General features: G+C 33.7%; 2 protein-coding genes across 4 annotated transcripts; one reads left to right on the top strand and one right to left on the bottom strand.

Moving 5' to 3' along the window:
- Positions 1 to 8,090: 8,090 nt before the first annotated feature.
- LOC115968370 (subtilisin-like protease SBT1.8) lies at positions 8,091 to 11,069 on the top strand. The gene is made up of 2 exons (XM_031087756.1): positions 8,091 to 9,835; positions 10,114 to 11,069. The coding sequence occupies exons 1-2, from the start codon at positions 8,224 to 8,226 to the stop codon at positions 10,773 to 10,775; spliced, it is 2,274 nt and encodes a 757-aa protein (XP_030943616.1). The 5' UTR covers positions 8,091 to 8,223; the 3' UTR covers positions 10,776 to 11,069.
- A 1,422-nt stretch (positions 11,070 to 12,491) lies between these two features.
- Positions 12,492 to 16,630, bottom strand: LOC115967645 (guanine nucleotide-binding protein subunit gamma 3). 3 transcript variants are annotated; one of them, XM_031086788.1, is made up of 5 exons: positions 15,594 to 16,630; positions 14,134 to 14,186; positions 13,910 to 13,954; positions 13,788 to 13,832; positions 12,492 to 13,035 (listed from the first exon to the last, which is right to left on the bottom strand). In XM_031086788.1, the coding sequence occupies exons 1-5, from the start codon at positions 15,759 to 15,761 to the stop codon at positions 12,663 to 12,665; spliced, it is 684 nt and encodes a 227-aa protein (XP_030942648.1). In that variant the 5' UTR covers positions 15,762 to 16,630; the 3' UTR covers positions 12,492 to 12,662. The 3 variants fall into 3 exon arrangements, with proteins under 3 accessions (XP_030942648.1, XP_030942647.1, XP_030942649.1); XM_031086787.1 differs by having other exon boundaries at positions 13,788 to 13,835; positions 15,594 to 16,629; XM_031086789.1 differs by lacking the exon at positions 15,594 to 16,630 and adding an exon at positions 14,270 to 15,419 and having other exon boundaries at positions 13,788 to 13,835.
- Between the last annotated feature and the right edge of the window lie 1,398 nt (positions 16,631 to 18,028).

Genomic DNA, 18,028 nt, shown 5'->3' on the forward strand with positions numbered 1-18,028 from the left:
GTCTTCTCTTTCTTACCCTTGGTTCCTTATCCCACCTTTAGTGGTGACATAGTTTCGAAATACGTTTGTAACAAGATGGCGTTCTAATCGTTCTCGGACTCATATTGCCGAGAAGGATTTTGTCCTCAGACGAATACTAAACTCACCTTTCGTGATATTCACTCTTCCTTTCGTTTGATTACCCTAACAATCTAATATAGGCCTCCTCGGACAGATTTGCATCCTCGGATGGGCCACAGACCCAATTAACTTGACTTTAACAATTTTAATGACTAACCGGCCCCCACAAATAGCGATAAGAAAAATTTGATGTTAGAATTATGTGGTTAAATAATTAAATCTATAATCTCTTAATAATAGCTTAAACTTTTGGAAGAAACAGTATTTTAAGTATTTAACATGGTATTAGAGCATAATTCTTTTAACAAAATGATAGCTTTGGACTTTGTACTTGATACTTAAATTACTTAAAATGATTTAGAGCTATTAAGGACTTCTGCTATATATAGTAGTTAAAGGACTTTTGCTTTGGACTTCGTTAAAAGTCATACTAGGAAACCTATAATGTAGTTTGCAATTATATATATATATATATATATATATTTATTGTGGGTACCTAAGGTATGCTTAGGCATGCTTGCAACGTCCTAGGCATGCTTTGTAACGTCCTCTACATGCTTAGCAACGTCCTTGGCCGACCTTGGCATGCTTTGCAACGTCCTAGGCATCCCACATCGAAGAGAAATCCCCCCACTTTCTGCCTTATAAGCTTTGAAGCAAAGAAGTAGTGTACCACTAGTTCTTTAAGGCAGAAAGTGGGGGGATTTCTCTTCGATGTGGGACGCTTAGGACGTTGCAAAGCATGCCAAGGTCGGCCAAGGACGTTGCCAAGTATGCCGAGGACGTTGCAAAGCATGCCGAGGTCGACCAAGGACGTTGCCAAGCATGCCTAGGATGTTGCAAGCATGCCTTAGGTACCCACACACACACACACACACACACACACACACACACACATATATATATATAGAAGTTTTAATAATTTCACTAATTATTTATATTTTTATAATAAAAATTGTGTTTAATTTTAAATACATCTATGCATTTGCATGGATTAAATGCTAGTATAGTTAAGGCTAAAACTTAGAGAAAGTCTAATTAAATTCTAAATTATAGTCCAATTTTGCACTATGTGTCCAATCTAATTTTTAATTTTTTTTGTGTCAAGTTGAATTAGTAAGTGCAAAAGTCAAAGAATTTAAATCCAATTAGATTTTAAATTGAATTTTAATTGGAGTTTAATTTTGCCTATTATTTTAAATTTTGGTAGCAAGTGAGTTATTGGGTGTAAAAACCGAAGAGTCTGAATCCCCTCAGATTCTAAATTTTAGTTAAAGCTAAAACTTAGAGAAAGTCTAATTAGGCTCTAAATTGCAGTCCAATTTTGCATCCAATCTAATTTTTAATTTTTGTGTCAAGGTGAAATATTAAGTGCAAAAGTCAAATATTCTAAATCCAATTATATTCTAAATTGAATTTTAATTTTAACTATTTTTTTTTTAATAATTTTGGTAGTAAGTAATTTAGTGCAAAAAATGAGAGAATTCTAGCCTTTTGCCCTTAATTTTTAAAAAATTTAGCAATATGTCCCTATTTAGAAACTATATAGGGATATGCCCCTATTTCGATACTCGATTACCTTAAAATCGAGTTTCAATGAAATACTCAATTCGTAGAAAATCAAGTTATGCCTAATAAAACTAAAACTAAAAAAAAAAAAAAAAAAAAAAGCATGGAACTCGATTTTAGGGAAGTCGAGTTCCAAAACGCCGCTATAGGGCTTAAAAACGCCACTATAAGACTTAAAAACGCTACTATAGGACTCCTTGAAATTGGTATGGGACGATCATGCTTATTAAAAAAATTGCAGGAAAATGCCGTTATAGGGCTTTAAAACATCACTATAGGGCTTAAAAATGCCACTATAGAGCTCCTTGAACTTGGTATGAGGCAACCACACTTATAAAAAAAATTGCAGGAAAACGTCGCTATAGGGTTTCAAAACGTCACTATAATAGGGTTTCCTGAATATGGGGCAATCACACTTATAAAAAAAATTGCAAGAAAACATAGCTATAGGGTTTTAAAACGTCACTATAGGGCTTAAAAACGCCACTATAAGGCTTTCTAAATATGAGGCAATCACACTTATAAAATTTTTTTTGCATGGAACTCGATTTCAGTAAGCTCGAGTTCCATGCAATTTTTTTTTTTTTTTTTTTAAGTTTAATCGAGCATAACTCGATTTTCTACAAATCAAGTATTTAATTGAACTCGATTTTAGGCTAATCAAGTATCGAAATAGGGCACGCCTTTATATAATTTGTAAACAGGAACATATTGTCAATTTTAAAAAAAATTAAAGGTAAAATACTATAATCTCCCAAAAAATGAAGTGTGAATTTAATTAGATTTTAAATTATATATATATATATATATGTCAGACTTGTCTTAAAAAAAAAAAAAAAAAAAAGTGTCAAAACAAAATAAAGCAATTGTGAATTCATACGTGATGAAAGAGAATAGTACAGAGTGTACAGAATGCAGGTAGCAGTTATCTTGAAAAAGAAAATCTAGTCAAAAAGAAAGTGAGAAAGAGAGAAGGGTGTAGCTTTCATAAAAATCTAGCCGTTAGACCCTTTTTTTGAATGGCGTGCAATACTCTCTGCCTGCTATGCAATTGCTAATTTGCCATCTCTCACTCGAGAACTCTCTCTCCACGATTTAAAAAGACAAAATTATTCCGCATAATTAGCGCGTGATCTTCGTCTCGATCATCGTGCCCATTTTTTCTTTCGTCTCGATCATCGTGCCCATTTTTTCTTTTCCTTCAATACCCTTCGTTTTGGTTTCTAACTCATTTCATTTTCATGACACCACCCCCCTCAATGTCGCCGTAATATGTGTTTGCCGTTTACACTTACAGATGTATAAATGGGATGACTTTATTGTTCATGAATGGTTCATGACCTACATTTCTTTTTATTTTTGAAGGACATGTTTTCTTCATTTTATATGTATTTTTACGATTAAATATTGGACAAAGTTTAGCTAAAAAATTTATTGGAATCTAAGGCTACAATATTACTTAATAAAATAAACATTATTACATGTAAAATCTAATCGTTGAACTGTATATTTTTTATACTATTAATATACATGTCAAATTTTATGTCAATCGGATATTATTTACTATATGATCTATAAACTTATATTTTATGAATAATTTTAAATTACAAAAATCTGTGATTTAAATATTTTATTGATGACATAGCTATTGATCTTTAGTTTTCTATAAATTTTGAAAATATGAAGAATATAAAAAGAAAATATAATATAATGGTGGATTTGTCAAAATTCATTTCCAATAAAAAGATATTGAATAAAATTGTAGCCTTACTAATGAAAAAAATTTAGCTCCAAAATTAGTTGTTGTCTAAGGTTACAACCTTACTCAATAAAATAAAAATTGTTATAATGGATAATGTTTAGTTACAAAATTGATTGTAGGCTAAGGTTACAACCTTACTCAATAAAGTAAAAATTGCTATATACTTTGAATCTAACCGTTTAATTTTATGTTCTTTACGTTTTTAATACACGTGTCAAATTTTGTGTCTATCAGATATTATTTACTATATAATCTATAAGTTTATATTTTATGCATAATTTTAAACTATAAAAACTTGTAATTTAAATAATTTATTGATGAGATAACTATTGGTCTTTAATTTTCTAAATTTTGCAAGCATGAAGGATATATATATATATATATATATAAAGATGTAATCCAATTGTGGATTTATCAAAATTCACTTCTAATAAAAAGATATTGAGCAAGTGTGTAGCGTTAAACTACAACCAATTTTGTAGCTAAATTTTGTCCATAACTAATTTTATAGCAAAACTTTGTCCTTTATTTATTTAGTTTTTTTTAAAGGACATGTCTTCTTCATTCTATATTTATTTTTACGATTAAATATTGGACAAAGTTTAACTATATAATTAGTTGTAATCTAAGACTACAATATTACTCAATAAAATAAACATTGTTATATATTATGAAAATCTAACCATTGAATTGTATGTTCTTTACGTTATTAATATACATGTCAAATTTTGTGTCGATCAAATATTATTTATTATATGATCTATACATTTATATTTTTATAGACTTGAGCTTGACTTGTTTCCTAAATAACCAAACATAAAAATATTTTTTTCTTGAGCTTGACATAGTTCATTTATGACCTTAGTCTTATAAGTTTTAACTCCATTTAGGATGAGCAACATTAAAAGTTGTCACAAAATATTCATTTTGAAATGAATATTCCCAAAAAATGAATAGTTGACTTTTGCCATTTGTCATAGTAGTTACCATTATTATTATGAGTTCGGTTAATGTATGCCGTTAGGGCATATATTAATCATCAATTTAAGGAAACGTTTTATAAAAAATTGAAAAAGTTTTGAAAAAAGTTAGCCACTTTTACATTTTTCCATAATAAAAAGTTTTTCTAAACACACATTAGTAAAACTCTATTATTATTTACGGTTATACGTTGGTATTGATGATAAGAGATATTGCCAAGAAAAAAAAATGGGAATATAACAAATTTGTACTCCCTCATCTTATACAATATTGAATTTCACTAATCAATCAATCTATATATATATATATATATATATATATATATATATTAATAGGCAAAACTTAAAGAAGTTCAATTAGAATATAATTTTGTGCCATGTTTCTAAATTTATGTGGGGCTCACACCATAATTATTCACTTAAGTTTATGTCATGTGTCCACTTAAGTTTTTAAATTTTTGTGCCAAGTGAATTAATGAGTGCAAAATACTAAGAATCTAATATTAATGAACTATAATTTTTTTTTTTATTAAATTAATCACATATACTCAATAAAAATCACAACACGTTCTATCTTATTAAAAATTATAAAAAAATTGATCGTAAGTAATATTAAATTTAGGTAAGAATTTTAATATGTGACTAATTACATTTACTTTAAAAATAATAATTTGACTAATTATTTATATTTTTATGATAGAAATTGTCATTAATTTTAAATGTATCCATACATACGCATTAAAACATGTGTTACGTGCTATTTTTTTTAATAATTTGACTAATTATTTATATTTTTATAATAAAAACTGTGTTTAATTTTAAATGCAACTATGTGTAGGAGTGGCAATTCGTGTTTGCGTGTCGAGTTCATGTTGTATCAACTCATGAATATCCGACTATATGGGTCAATACTAACCTGACATATTTATTAAACGGGTCAAGATTCCTCAACCCTAACACAACCCATTTATTAAACGAGTTAGTCGTGTCAACCTATTTATTAGATTTTATCAAAATTTAAAAAAAGTTATGAAAAAACAAACAAAGAAATATTTTTAATATAAAATTTTGAACTAACGAATAACTGCATTATAAATAATCATTCAAAATTAAGGCATATCTCAATATCACAAATAATCAATCACAACATGTCAAAGAAAGTAAACCACAACAACTAAGAAGTTTATATACCTAAGGTTTGAAGTGTATATTAGTAAAATCTCATTTAATTAAACGGGTCAAACGGGTTCCATAGGTTAAATACTAATCCAGCCCATTTATTAAACGAATTAGTTGTGTCAAACTGAATATGACACGAACCCATTAAGTCTCAACCCATAACTTGCTAATTTTGTGTCGTGTCATGTCCAATTTTGCCACCCCTACCATGCGTTTGCATAGGTTAAATGCTAGTATATATATAAAAGAAGAGACCTCATGTGAAAAAGCATGAGATTCTGCAAGTGACACATTTTTTGCAAAGAGAATTGAAAAATTCTCAAGTGCCACATCAAAGATAAGAATAAATTAAATATTGACTTTTTGTTTCATTTGGTTCAATGTTTCAAGATTATTCTAATTAAAAAATAAATACTTTTTGTTTCCTTTGGTTCAATGCTCCAATATTGTTATCATATCTAATCCTAACCCATATGAGTTGGTTACAAATAAGGAAGGGGGCTTGCATTTTATATTGAGTGATAGTGGTAATTATGATTTTGATGTTAAGGTTGAACATTGTGGATTGTGGGTTTTGTAAAGGTTGTGATTGACTATGAGCGTTTGTGGTGTGTATCTTGTTTTAAAATTAAGGAGAAAGAGAAATATACATTTTATATCAACTTTTATTCTACAATATTCATTCAAATTTTTATTTTTTTATTTTTATTTCTCATTACTTGAACTGAATAATTATAATGGATATGCATGTAATTTATAATTGTTACTTCTTATGATAAACTGATTATTAACAAAGCTCCATAACAATTATGCTACAATATATATATACAATATCCTCTAAAACTATTTTATATAAAATATTACAACATTCTCCATACATCGAGCATGGCCGACTTACTAGTTAAATTAATGGTAAAACCCTCTATTCATATGAGAGCAAAAAATACACCTTTATGGTGGCATCGAAGTATTCTATAATCTGCCTATTGTGAAGGAGTGAATGTAGCCCATACCCAAAATCAAGCACACGATGATCGGTTTAGCAAAACAATTTCAAACTTTCAGAAGTGTGAAAGGGCTAGGTACTGAGTTTCTCTGGATGGCAATGGAGTTCTTACCTCATACATCAACAAAGAATGGGGAAGGTTCAATTGGAAAAGATAGTCTGGTGGAGGTAGATTGGTGGACCCTTGAGATGACGTTTCTCCAGCCATTTGATTGGCAAAAGACAAGAACACCATTGGGACAAGAACACCATTGATAAAAAATATTTAAGCTCTCGTCCAACAACAATTCACATGTTCACCGAAGTGGGGGACTAAACCAAAATCCCACAATAAAAAAAGAAAACAAAGAAATCCATTACGCACTTTCAATGAAGATATGGAAAACTTTGGGACGATAGGATGATAGTTAAATTTAGATGAGTCCATACAAAACATATTAATACTCTTAAACAAGAACAACCATTTTTCGTCTGCAATGCTCAAATGCACTCCAAAATTAACATGATGGTCCTTCTCTCTTGTTTTTTTTAGGGCCCAAGCACAACTTGCAGGCATTATTGTTTTTAAAAGCCCTACAATACTTTTAGAATAACCAATAAGATAAAGCCAAAATGGGAATATTAATCAACCATGGCCCCCAAAATTAGTGAACTTTTTTTCTTTTTATATTTAAATGTTATTGATCGAATTTCTTTTCCCTTCTTCTCTTTCTTTGTTTTTTTTTTTTTTTTTATAGTTCTTAGGAAGTCACGGATCATGAACTTTATTCTTAGATGCTAGCGAGACAAATCCAAATCCTTTAGGCACTAAAATGCTTAGCACAAAAAATAACACATTGGTCATTATTTAGGTGATTCATAAGTTTTTTGAGTTCAAATCTTTATTAATAACATTTTAAGAATATCCACCATTTTTTAAACGGTAATTTATAATTGAATGTAAATTATTTTACTCGAATCTACTATTAACCCTATATTTCTTTTTTCTTTTTCTCTTTTTTTTAATTAAAAAAACCTTTACTTCAATGACTTAAAATAAAAAATAAAAATTGTACATATTATTTATAAAAAGAAAAATAGCTAAAGATGGGCCGTTTGGTATGGTAATTTGAGCAATATTTTTCAACTTTTAAATAATATTACACGTATTTTTACACATTTTTTCATCTACACGTATTTTTATAAAGAGAAATATTATGTCTATAATATTTTTATAATATTTTTACAACAAATCTTAAATCCTAAGTGACAGGTTGTTACTGTTATTATTATTAGGACAAAAAAATAATTTTAGTGTTAGTTTCAAATTTGAACCAATAATAACTATTTACTTATTATTTATTGTAAAAATATTATAGGTATTACATCTCTTTTTAAAAAAAATATAAACAACGTTACTCTAGTAACGTAACCAAACCGCTCCAAAAAATGGAAATGTTTATAAAACTGACACGAGTCTTCCCCTCCTTCCTTTCTTTTTACTCCGTAGTATTTTGTCTGAGTGACAGTCACTGACTGTCTTTCTCTCTTTCTTGCTTTCTTTCTTTTAACTCCTTTATAAATAACTGATTAAGTTAAACGCTTTTCTCTCTCACACAGACACAGCCATGGCTTCCAATGGCTTCTTGCTCTCCCTCACCAGTGCTCTCCTTGTTCTACTACCATTCCTTTCTGTCTCAGCCATGACCAAACAAACTTACATAGTCCACATGAAACACCAGGACAAACCTTCTTCCTATGCCACCCACCATGATTGGTACTCCTCTCAACTCCAAACTGATTCCACTCTTCTCTACACTTACACCGACGCTTACCATGGCTTCGCCGCCTCGCTCGACTCCGACGAAGCAGACTCACTCCGCCGATCCGACTCTGTCCTCGGCGTTTACGAAGACACTCTCTACACTCTCCACACCACTCGCACTCCCGAGTTCCTAGGCCTCAACACTGAGTCCGACAGCCACCACACTCAGGTCCTTAACCAAGCCTCTAACGATGTCATCATCGGAGTTTTAGACACGGGTGTCTGGCCCGAATCGAAAAGCTTCGACGATTCGGGTTTACCCGAGATCCCGACCCGGTGGAAAGGCAAGTGCGAGTCCGGACCCGATTTCAAACCCACACTCTGCAACAAGAAACTCATCGGAGCACGAAGCTTTTCCAAAGGGTACCGCATGGCCTCCAGTGGAGGCTCCGCGACGAAACCGAAGGAAGTCGTGTCGCCGCGCGACAATGACGGCCATGGGACCCACACGGCCAGCACCGCCGCCGGATCCCCCGTGGGGAACGCTTCTCTTCTCGGCTACGCGCAGGGCACGGCGCGTGGAATGGCGAGTCGGTCGCGCGTCGCAGTTTACAAAGTTTGTTGGAGCGTTGGGTGCTTCGGATCCGATATTCTCGCGGGTATGGATCAGGCCATAAGCGACGGCGTGGACGTGCTCTCGCTCTCTCTCGGCGGTGGGTCCGCTCCGTATTACAGAGACACCATCGCAATCGGAGCTTTCACGGCGGTTGAGAAGGGCATTTTCGTCTCTTGCTCTGCCGGAAACAGTGGGCCCATCAGAGCCTCATTGGCCAACGTGGCACCCTGGATCATGACCGTTGGAGCCGGTACTATAGACCGGGATTTCCCGGCTTTCGCTTTACTCGGAAACAAAAAGCGGTTCACCGGTGTGTCATTATACAGCGGAAACGGAATGGGGGCCAAACCGGTTGGGTTGGTTTACAACAAAGGGAACAGCAGTGCAAGCAACATGTGCTTACCCGGTTCGCTCGAACCGGACTTCGCACGTGGGAAAGTGGTGGTTTGCGATAGAGGAGTGAACGCACGTGTGGAGAAGGGAGCGGTTGTACGAGACGCGGGTGGGGTTGGGATGATAATCGCGAACACGGCGGCGAGTGGGGAAGAGTTGGTGGCTGACAGTCACTTGTTGCCGGCTGTGGCGGTGGGGAGGAAAGTAGGGGATATGATCAGAGAATATGTGCGGTCTAATTCGAATCCAACGGCTGTGCTGAGTTTTGGTGGGACGGTGTTGAATGTGAAGCCTTCACCAGTAGTGGCGGCGTTTAGTTCTCGAGGGCCGAATATGGTGAATCCGCAGATATTGAAGCCGGATGTGATTGGGCCTGGTGTTAATATCTTGGCTGCTTGGTCTGAGGCTGTTGGGCCCACTGGATTGGATACAGACACTAGGAAGACTCGATTCAACATCATGTCAGGTACTTCATTTATTGAGTATTTTTTTTTTTTTTTGGTGTTTGCATTAAATTTTGAAATGCTTTCAGAGAAAAGTTGGTCAATTTTGAACTGCTTTAATCATCAGCTTTGAATGCACATAATAAATAAAGTGGAAATTTTTTTTTTGGGCTTATTAGAACAAGGAAAATTGAAAAGCTAAGTTCATTTATGATGCAGCTAGCTAGGTGTAATTGTGTTATTCATATTTATATTCAAGAATGATTATTTATACTTATGATGATGTTGGGAAACTATATAGGTACATCAATGTCTTGCCCACATATCAGTGGATTGGCAGCATTGCTAAAAGCAGCTCATCCGGAATGGAGTCCAAGTGCAATCAAATCTGCACTAATGACTACTGCTTACACTCAGGATAACACCAATTCCCCTCTCCGGGATGCTGCAGGAGGAGGATTTTCCAACCCGTTGGCTCACGGGGCTGGTCATGTAGAACCACATAAAGCCCTCGATCCGGGCCTTGTATATGATATCTCAATTGAGGATTACATAACCTTCTTGTGCTCCTTGGACTACACCGTTGCTCAAGTCCAAACTATTGTTAAACGCCCCAATGTTACATGTTCGAGGAAATTTTCTGACCCTGGTCAACTCAATTACCCATCATTCTCTGTCTTGTTTGCAAACAAGAAGGTTGTCCGATACACTCGTACATTGACGAATGTCGGGGCTGCTGGCTCTGTCTATGATGTAACCGTTGGTGCACCAACAATGGTGAATGTGGCAGTGAAGCCTACAAAGCTTGTTTTTAAAAGTGTAGGGGAGAAACAGAGGTACACGGTTACCTTTGTGGCCAAGAGCGGTGCACCCAAAACACCTATGTCTGAATTTGGTTCAATTGTCTGGAGCAACGCCCAACACCAAGTTAAGAGCCCAGTTGCCTTTGCATGGACACAGTAGTATTAGATTGCTTTTAATGTATTTGGGCCTCAGCAGCAGTTTATTAATAAAACAGCTATCAAAGCCCAGTGTATCGGACATGACCTAAGTGGTTTGTTTTGCCGCGTTGAAAAGACAATTAAGACAGTAGAGTGTCAGTTTGTCATAAAATTTGCAATTGGCTTGTTTAGTTAAGTTAATGTTACAGAATGACTGACATGCCAATGTTAAGTATAGCTTTTCCGTAACTTTTGACTATTTCCAGTTGATATTTTGCAGCTCTCCTTCTGTTGGAGTGGAAGTGGGAAACAGAAACTTGTTACTTTTTTATTTAATAATATGATTTAATTTAGTCATTCTATTATGTCTGTGCCAGCATCAAATTTAATTTAGTCATTCTGTTACAAATAGATCCAAATTTGAGACTACAACACTACTACTTGGTCATAATTTGATTTGAGTTTTTGAGAATAAGTATCAAATATAATTTACACTTCTAGTATTTTTTTAGCTAGATATGTCTTTTTGTTTTAAATATACAATAACAAGTAATAGTGGACTTTAATTCCTGCCTTTTATTTAGTTAGTGGGTGAAATCTCCCATTAAAATAAAATGAGATTCATTTTTAAAAAATACTGGAGGTAAACCAAACCCAATTCAATCCTAGCAAAATCTTACAAGTGGTAATCTTTGTACTGATCTACAGCTAGAATTGCTGCTAGTATTTTTTCACATATAAAGAATGTAGCGAGACTTTGCTTTGGGAAAATTTAATATAAGAGAAATATTAATAAATGCCTTTATGACAAATGATAACAAACCATTTTAAGAAAGTTTTTATGAAGAAAAAAAAAACAATTAATATTTTGAAAACGTTTTCTATTTCCCATAAAAGTGGTGTCAAAATTTTCTTAAAATAAATTGTTAACTATTGCTGTAAGGGCACCTGTTAACATTAATATAATCTTCATCCCTCATGCCCTACCTTTTTTTTTTTTAAATTCTGGTTCCGCATTAAACTCTATCCATGTAGGTGTAGTGTAGCCAACCCAAGTGCATCTAATCTAGGCTTGGTTAAAGTTGAATAGTCCAAGGGCCGAGAGTCCTCTTCTCCTACTCAATCCTTACCATTCCAAGTCTTGCTATGTCAACGATACAGGGAATGAGAAATTGGGCTCATAACAAGTCTAGCCCAAGGGCAGAAAGGTTGTTAACACCTCCTAGGATCCTACCACTTAATTTGGGCCATTATGGTCACACATGCTCAATTATTTTTGGAGGAACATTTTCTAGTTTCTACTATTGTTCTCCCTAGACCGTCCAATGGCCACGCACCCAAATGGCTTTATGTCAGAGAACTGAATGAAATGAATGAACATCTGCAAATGTCCTGTGCTGGAAGTTTTTGCAGGAAAATAAATCTGACAGAACCCTGGATGATCCAAAATATGGCATGCGCGCTTCAATAATTCATGTCAATTATGGGTTCAGTGTAGGGACACCTATTTTGAATTATGAGGCAAAGGAAAACTCATTGCAATGGCACTCCTGCATAGCTGAGCTCCACCTAAGGCTAAGGTTTTCAAACATGCAAGCTTAACTTTGAAGTTTTTCCTTTATTAAATTTAAAGGACTCAAAAGAACTTTTTTAAAAGCAGAAACAAGAACCCTCAATCATCTAATAATAAAATTACTAATATATATCAATGGAAAATTTTCAAAGCAAAATCCATCAATCCAGGGCAGAGGACACCAATTTCCTTCATAGATCTGTCTAATACCACCCATTTATAATGGCACTTGATGATACTATGTTATATCCTTCCATATTTGCAAAGTTTATATTCCATTTAAAATAAAAGGTCATGTTGAGGAACAAAGCTTCCAAATGGAATTGCTTGAATATACTAGTAACATAGATAGCAAGGGTTACAACAGATGTCTGTACAACAGCAACGAGGGCGTACCTTTGGACATTTAGGACATGAGCATCTGCATATGCAGCAAGAGCAATCAGGGCATGAAGGAGATGGGAAATGGCAACAGTTGCTTCTGCATGAGACTTTTCTACAGCAATTTGAACGGGGACAAGAGCAACACCACCGCCACTTTGGAAAATGACAACCAACACAGAAACAACAGTTACACGGATTACATGAACAATACTTGCATGGATTGCAGTCACAGCTGCAGCAGCTGCAGCGCGGCCTTTCTAGATGATTTGAGCACCCGGTACAGCAGCAACAGCAGATCCATGAGAGGTTAAAACATGGCATTCCACTGCACAAAAAAGGACACTTGTCATTATATATGGACATTAGTTTTCACAAGAGGCATGAGTTGAAAATTTCTATTTCTGCGAGAGGCAGACCAGAAATCTTAATTTGTTCTAATTTAATTTGTACTTCTTGCTTAGGTTTCCCTATCACCACACTCATAACTGCCAGATAAAGTTGAGAGTTGAGGACAAATTTTGCATTAGAGGCAAGTACCAGAATAAAGTTCCAACTTTCAACTGTGATTTTCCGGGTCAGAATAGGTTCATCATGCATACCTTTGTTAATTGAAGCCAAGTTCAAATAAAGTCACAAAGCCAATGTTATAAGGGTCTGGTAGCAATGCCATATAAGCTCTAGCTAATTTCTAAGATGACAATCAAGTCTTTTCTTCTGTATTATGTTAGTAGAGAAAAATAAATAAAACAGAGCTAAAAATAATTTTAATTATTAATTTTTACACCTTTTATTTTAGAATATACAAAGTAAAGCAGGACCACGGCATTCACCACAGCAGCATGAGTGGACACTGAGAATCGATTGATTTTAATTGAAAATCACAACCACATTTCCAAATGCTGGGAAACAGAACTTCTACAATCATGTGGTAGTAATGTTGGACAGCTTTTGCTTATTTAGTTCATCATTAGTGCTCCAATAAATAGATATGTTATAAAGTGTATAGTAAAACTTAGTTCACAGATAATACAATTATACATGTATAAAACATAATAAAAAAAGACAACAGAATGGTACCAGAGCCATTTCCAGAAGCGACATGGCCGACGGATCTTCCGATTCCTACTTTAAAGAGAAAAACATAAGGATCATACTCCCCTTCCAAATTTCATAAAAAAAGTTGATGACAATATTCTTACGTTGGTATAAAAGGATCCGAGTTTGCCACCACATAATCAGTAATCCTACAAAATGGTCACGTTCAAAATAATCCTTTAGGTGGGAAGGAAAAAAAAAAAATATATATATATATATATCTATATATATCAAAAAGAAAATTTCATTAACGAAATCCTCCACATAATCAGTAATCCCACATAAAAATTTCTTGAAGACACAAGGATGTTGCAAAAGTTAAGCATACTCTTTGCAGCATCTAGAAGCAGGTTGAAGGGATTGAGCAGATTTTAGTTCCTCCTGTGCAGTGCAAAATTATCAATCACATTTTTGCCAACCATAAGCATAATTAATAAAAAAAATTGTTACTTTATTGACTCTACCAAAACTGCTTTGTTGCAGACTTTATTATAGGAATACGAAACTTGAGAGTAGTTTCTAACATTGTTGGCAACACTATTTTTTATATAAGGTATCAGTAAGATATAATTGAGCCCAAACACCATTATAACAAACAGTGAAACAAACTGTACAAAATCAATGCAACTCAACTACTCTGCCTACTGTCCTTTACACTCTTAAATTTGAAACAGGAATCTCTACATGCTACACAAAATCTTTTTAGGAATGGTTCACTTTAAAGTATTTACAGCAGCCAATCCTTGTTGTTACTTCCAACTTGATTGCTTGAAAAATGCTTTGTTCAGTCCTCATAGTGCCATTGAATATTCTAGCATTCCTTTTGAGTACAAAGGTGATAGATTACAGCATCGATGGCCAAAATAAATCAAAATCCTAGAATCGGTTACAGTGAGTCCGATTTTCAGACTGCTCTGTTATGAATGAACTAAACCCCCAACAATCTCACTGTAATCAAGAAGTTCAATTGGAATATGGACACAAGTCTTTCTCAAAAAATAAAAAAATTAAAAAAAAAAAAGATGAAGGAATATGGAGAAAGTTACATTATTAATAAAAAAAATCTCAGACAAGTACACCTAAGGTAAAGCCAGAGAAAATCTTGTAATATCATTTGAATTGGAGCATAACATAGCTAAGTCTTACTAAATAGTCTCAGCTGCTCAAAGCATCAATGCTTACAGAGTTTGAGGATGCTCATTAGCTAGCTACAGAAGTACTGCCACTAATAATGACCAATTTCAGACTTTTGCTGCTTTAATATAACTTACAAAAGGAATAATATCCTGGACAATCTGATGGCATGCAAAACCAAATTTGGTACTAAATGTATCAGGGGAAAAGCTGATTCACCTCAAATTATCAGTTTCCATTTTTAGAAGAACATTCCAATCTATCCTTTTGGTCAATACATCCCCCCCCTTAGTAGGTTGCTTTTTCAACCAAACATTCTTGTGTGTTACATCTATGAAGATTTTTAATGGCTTCAAATTGATATTCTATAAAAACCCTTTTTTTTACCTGTTGAGATGCAGTAACAAAAAATCATTGTACTACACTACACCCATCTAATCATACACTTCCTTTGCTTGTTTTCACTTAATTTCCACATCATTATGCTCAAAGTATTAAAAAATCATAGTAAGAAAAAAAGATATCTTGAAAGTAAAGACATTTGAAATAATGCATTTACTAATTTACTATTATAACAATTAACAAGTAAAGTAATGCATTCACTAATTTGAAATAATCAAAATTAATTAAACGATAAAAATCAAACAAACTTACCTCAAGAAAGCCAATCTCTCTTTCAAGCATCTGAACCTTGGCCGTTTCCCGACGCTTGCCGTACAAATCTGGATACGCCGGTGGTGACTTTGGACGTGGTGGCGGCAGAGACGGCACTGAAGAAGAAGAAGAAGAAGAAGAAGTACCCAACTGAGCAGGAGCAGCCATTAGCACACACAAACTTTGTTGTTGGTGACAAGAAGTAACCAATTGTTTGTTTCTAACACTAAAAATTCTAAATCACTCCAAAACTTAAGCCATCGATTTCAGACAAAGACAGAACAAGAAAAATCAGTACTTGAAAGTGGTAATAACAGTATTATTACTTGTAGTACTTGTAGTAGAAACAAGAACCAGGTAGCAGTAATATTGAAGTAAACTCCTGTTAACCAAAAAAAAAATATATATATATATATATTGAAGTAGACAGACAAAACAAAGAGAAGGCAAAGGAAGTTAAGGTGTGAAACTGAAAGGCAAGCTGTAAAAAAAACAAAGTTTGTGGCTTTGAGGCAGTAATTAGGCACTCTGACAAAAACTAATTACTACACAGAAACAAGAAAAAAGAAAAGGGTTCTCTCTCTCTCTCTCTCTCTCTGCTTGTTTCTGCTAGAACAGCGAGGTACATAAATGTATGTATCAAACTGTTGTTGCAGGGACTAAATGAGGGTTAAAGTTCTTAAGAGAAAAGAGTAATAATAAGGCTAAAAAGAGAGTCATTATTGTCACAGGCTATGAGTGAAAAGTAGAAGAGAGGGTCTGAGGCCTCTCCAGGCACATCTTTTGTGCATGGTAGTGCAGTAATAATAATAGTAAAGACGGCTGTGAAAAAGCCTGCAACTGCAACTGCAACTCTCTGTACGAACCCATTTGGCAAAGTTGAGGGATTTCATAGAAATTTTGATTTTTGAAGTTTGTAACTGTGTGAGTGAGTGAGTTTTTTTTTTTCTTTTCTTTTTCTTTTTTGGTTTTTGGGTATTTTCATTTTCTCTGCTAAGTTGCAGACTGGGGAGAGCGAAAAGCACGATGGGGAAGTACCTCAGAGAGCGCACGTGACCGCTTGTTAGGAAAGAGAAGAAAAAAGGGCTTTGTATTCGTATTTTTGGTGGGGTTCGAGCTTTCAATTACGAATCAGCTCTGACTTTGAGATAAAAAGGAGTGACTACCAATGTTACCTCATGTCAATTGTCAATTTTACTAGATTTCCTTTTTCAAACAATACCAATTCCTTTTCATAAGATTTCAAGTTTTTTTTTAATGTATGTACTTTTTTAAAAAAATATAAATATTAACGTGTGTACTTGTGATAAGGAGACTTCGATCACACTTGTACTGGGAAAAAACAAAAAAAATTTAATAAGAATATGAATTTTTTTTTTTTTTTGTTGAGAATCAAGAATATGAATTATTGATTAAAAGTGATTGACTCTGGTAAAAAGTAAATACTGCGTTATAAAATTTACCATAAGAACCAAGAGCTGCATAGAGACAAAGACACCCATCACAGGAACAGGACCAAGCTTAAAGGAAATTACCCAAACCTCTCAGGTCTCAAATGTGATACCTTCTACAACCCTTAGGTATTTATAGTTCGTTTGAATTGAAAAAAATTGAAAGAAAAGTAAAGTAAAATTAACCAAAAATTAATTTATTTTTAGTTAATTTTACTTTACTCTCATTCATTCCCCCTCCAATCCAAACAGATCTTTACATTAGTGGCATAATAATCATTCTTTATCCATTATGAAATGAAAACATAAACTTAGGTAAAAGAGAATGTCAATAATAATGTATTTGTAAGCTCTCAGGTTTGAATCCTCACGGCTGTGTCCAAGAAAAAATCCTCACGTCACCAAAATTGTAAGCTAGACATTGCACTTACAAGTTCTTTTTTTAGCTCAATTTTTAAGAGTAGTGCACCACTAATAAACATTTTAGGGTAGAAAGCTGAATCCCAAGCCGAACGTGTCTGACTCACATCTTTTTAGTCAAAACCACTCATCCAATGACTCTCATTTCTAGGTGAAATTTTCCTTCTTTTGTGTGACAAGTTAATTTTTTTTTTTAATTTAAAATTTACAATGGTTAGGAAACCATTTTTTTTTTTTACACCTAATTTTATTTAAATATCACCTATTTATTTTTAAACACCACTAATAAGTTATTGGATTTTCTCAAATATTTTTTATCCTATTATTATTTTTTTGAGAGGTTATCCTATTATTATGTTAACCACAAATATTTTATATCTTATTATTTAAATTAGGTCACAATATAAATTATCACAAAAAAAACCTAAAAAACTCATATCTTATCTAATTTTATTATCAGTATTTAGTTGAAACCCAAAACTGGCCCTACAAGCCCAATTCACACATCATATTCTTTTTTAAAGCCCAAGGCTACTTATACTTGGCAGTATTTCTAAAGCCCAA

This window comes from Quercus lobata, chromosome 11 (genome assembly GCF_001633185.2).
Source record: "Quercus lobata isolate SW786 chromosome 11, ValleyOak3.0 Primary Assembly, whole genome shotgun sequence".
Lineage (NCBI taxonomy): Eukaryota > Viridiplantae > Streptophyta > Magnoliopsida > Fagales > Fagaceae > Quercus > Quercus lobata.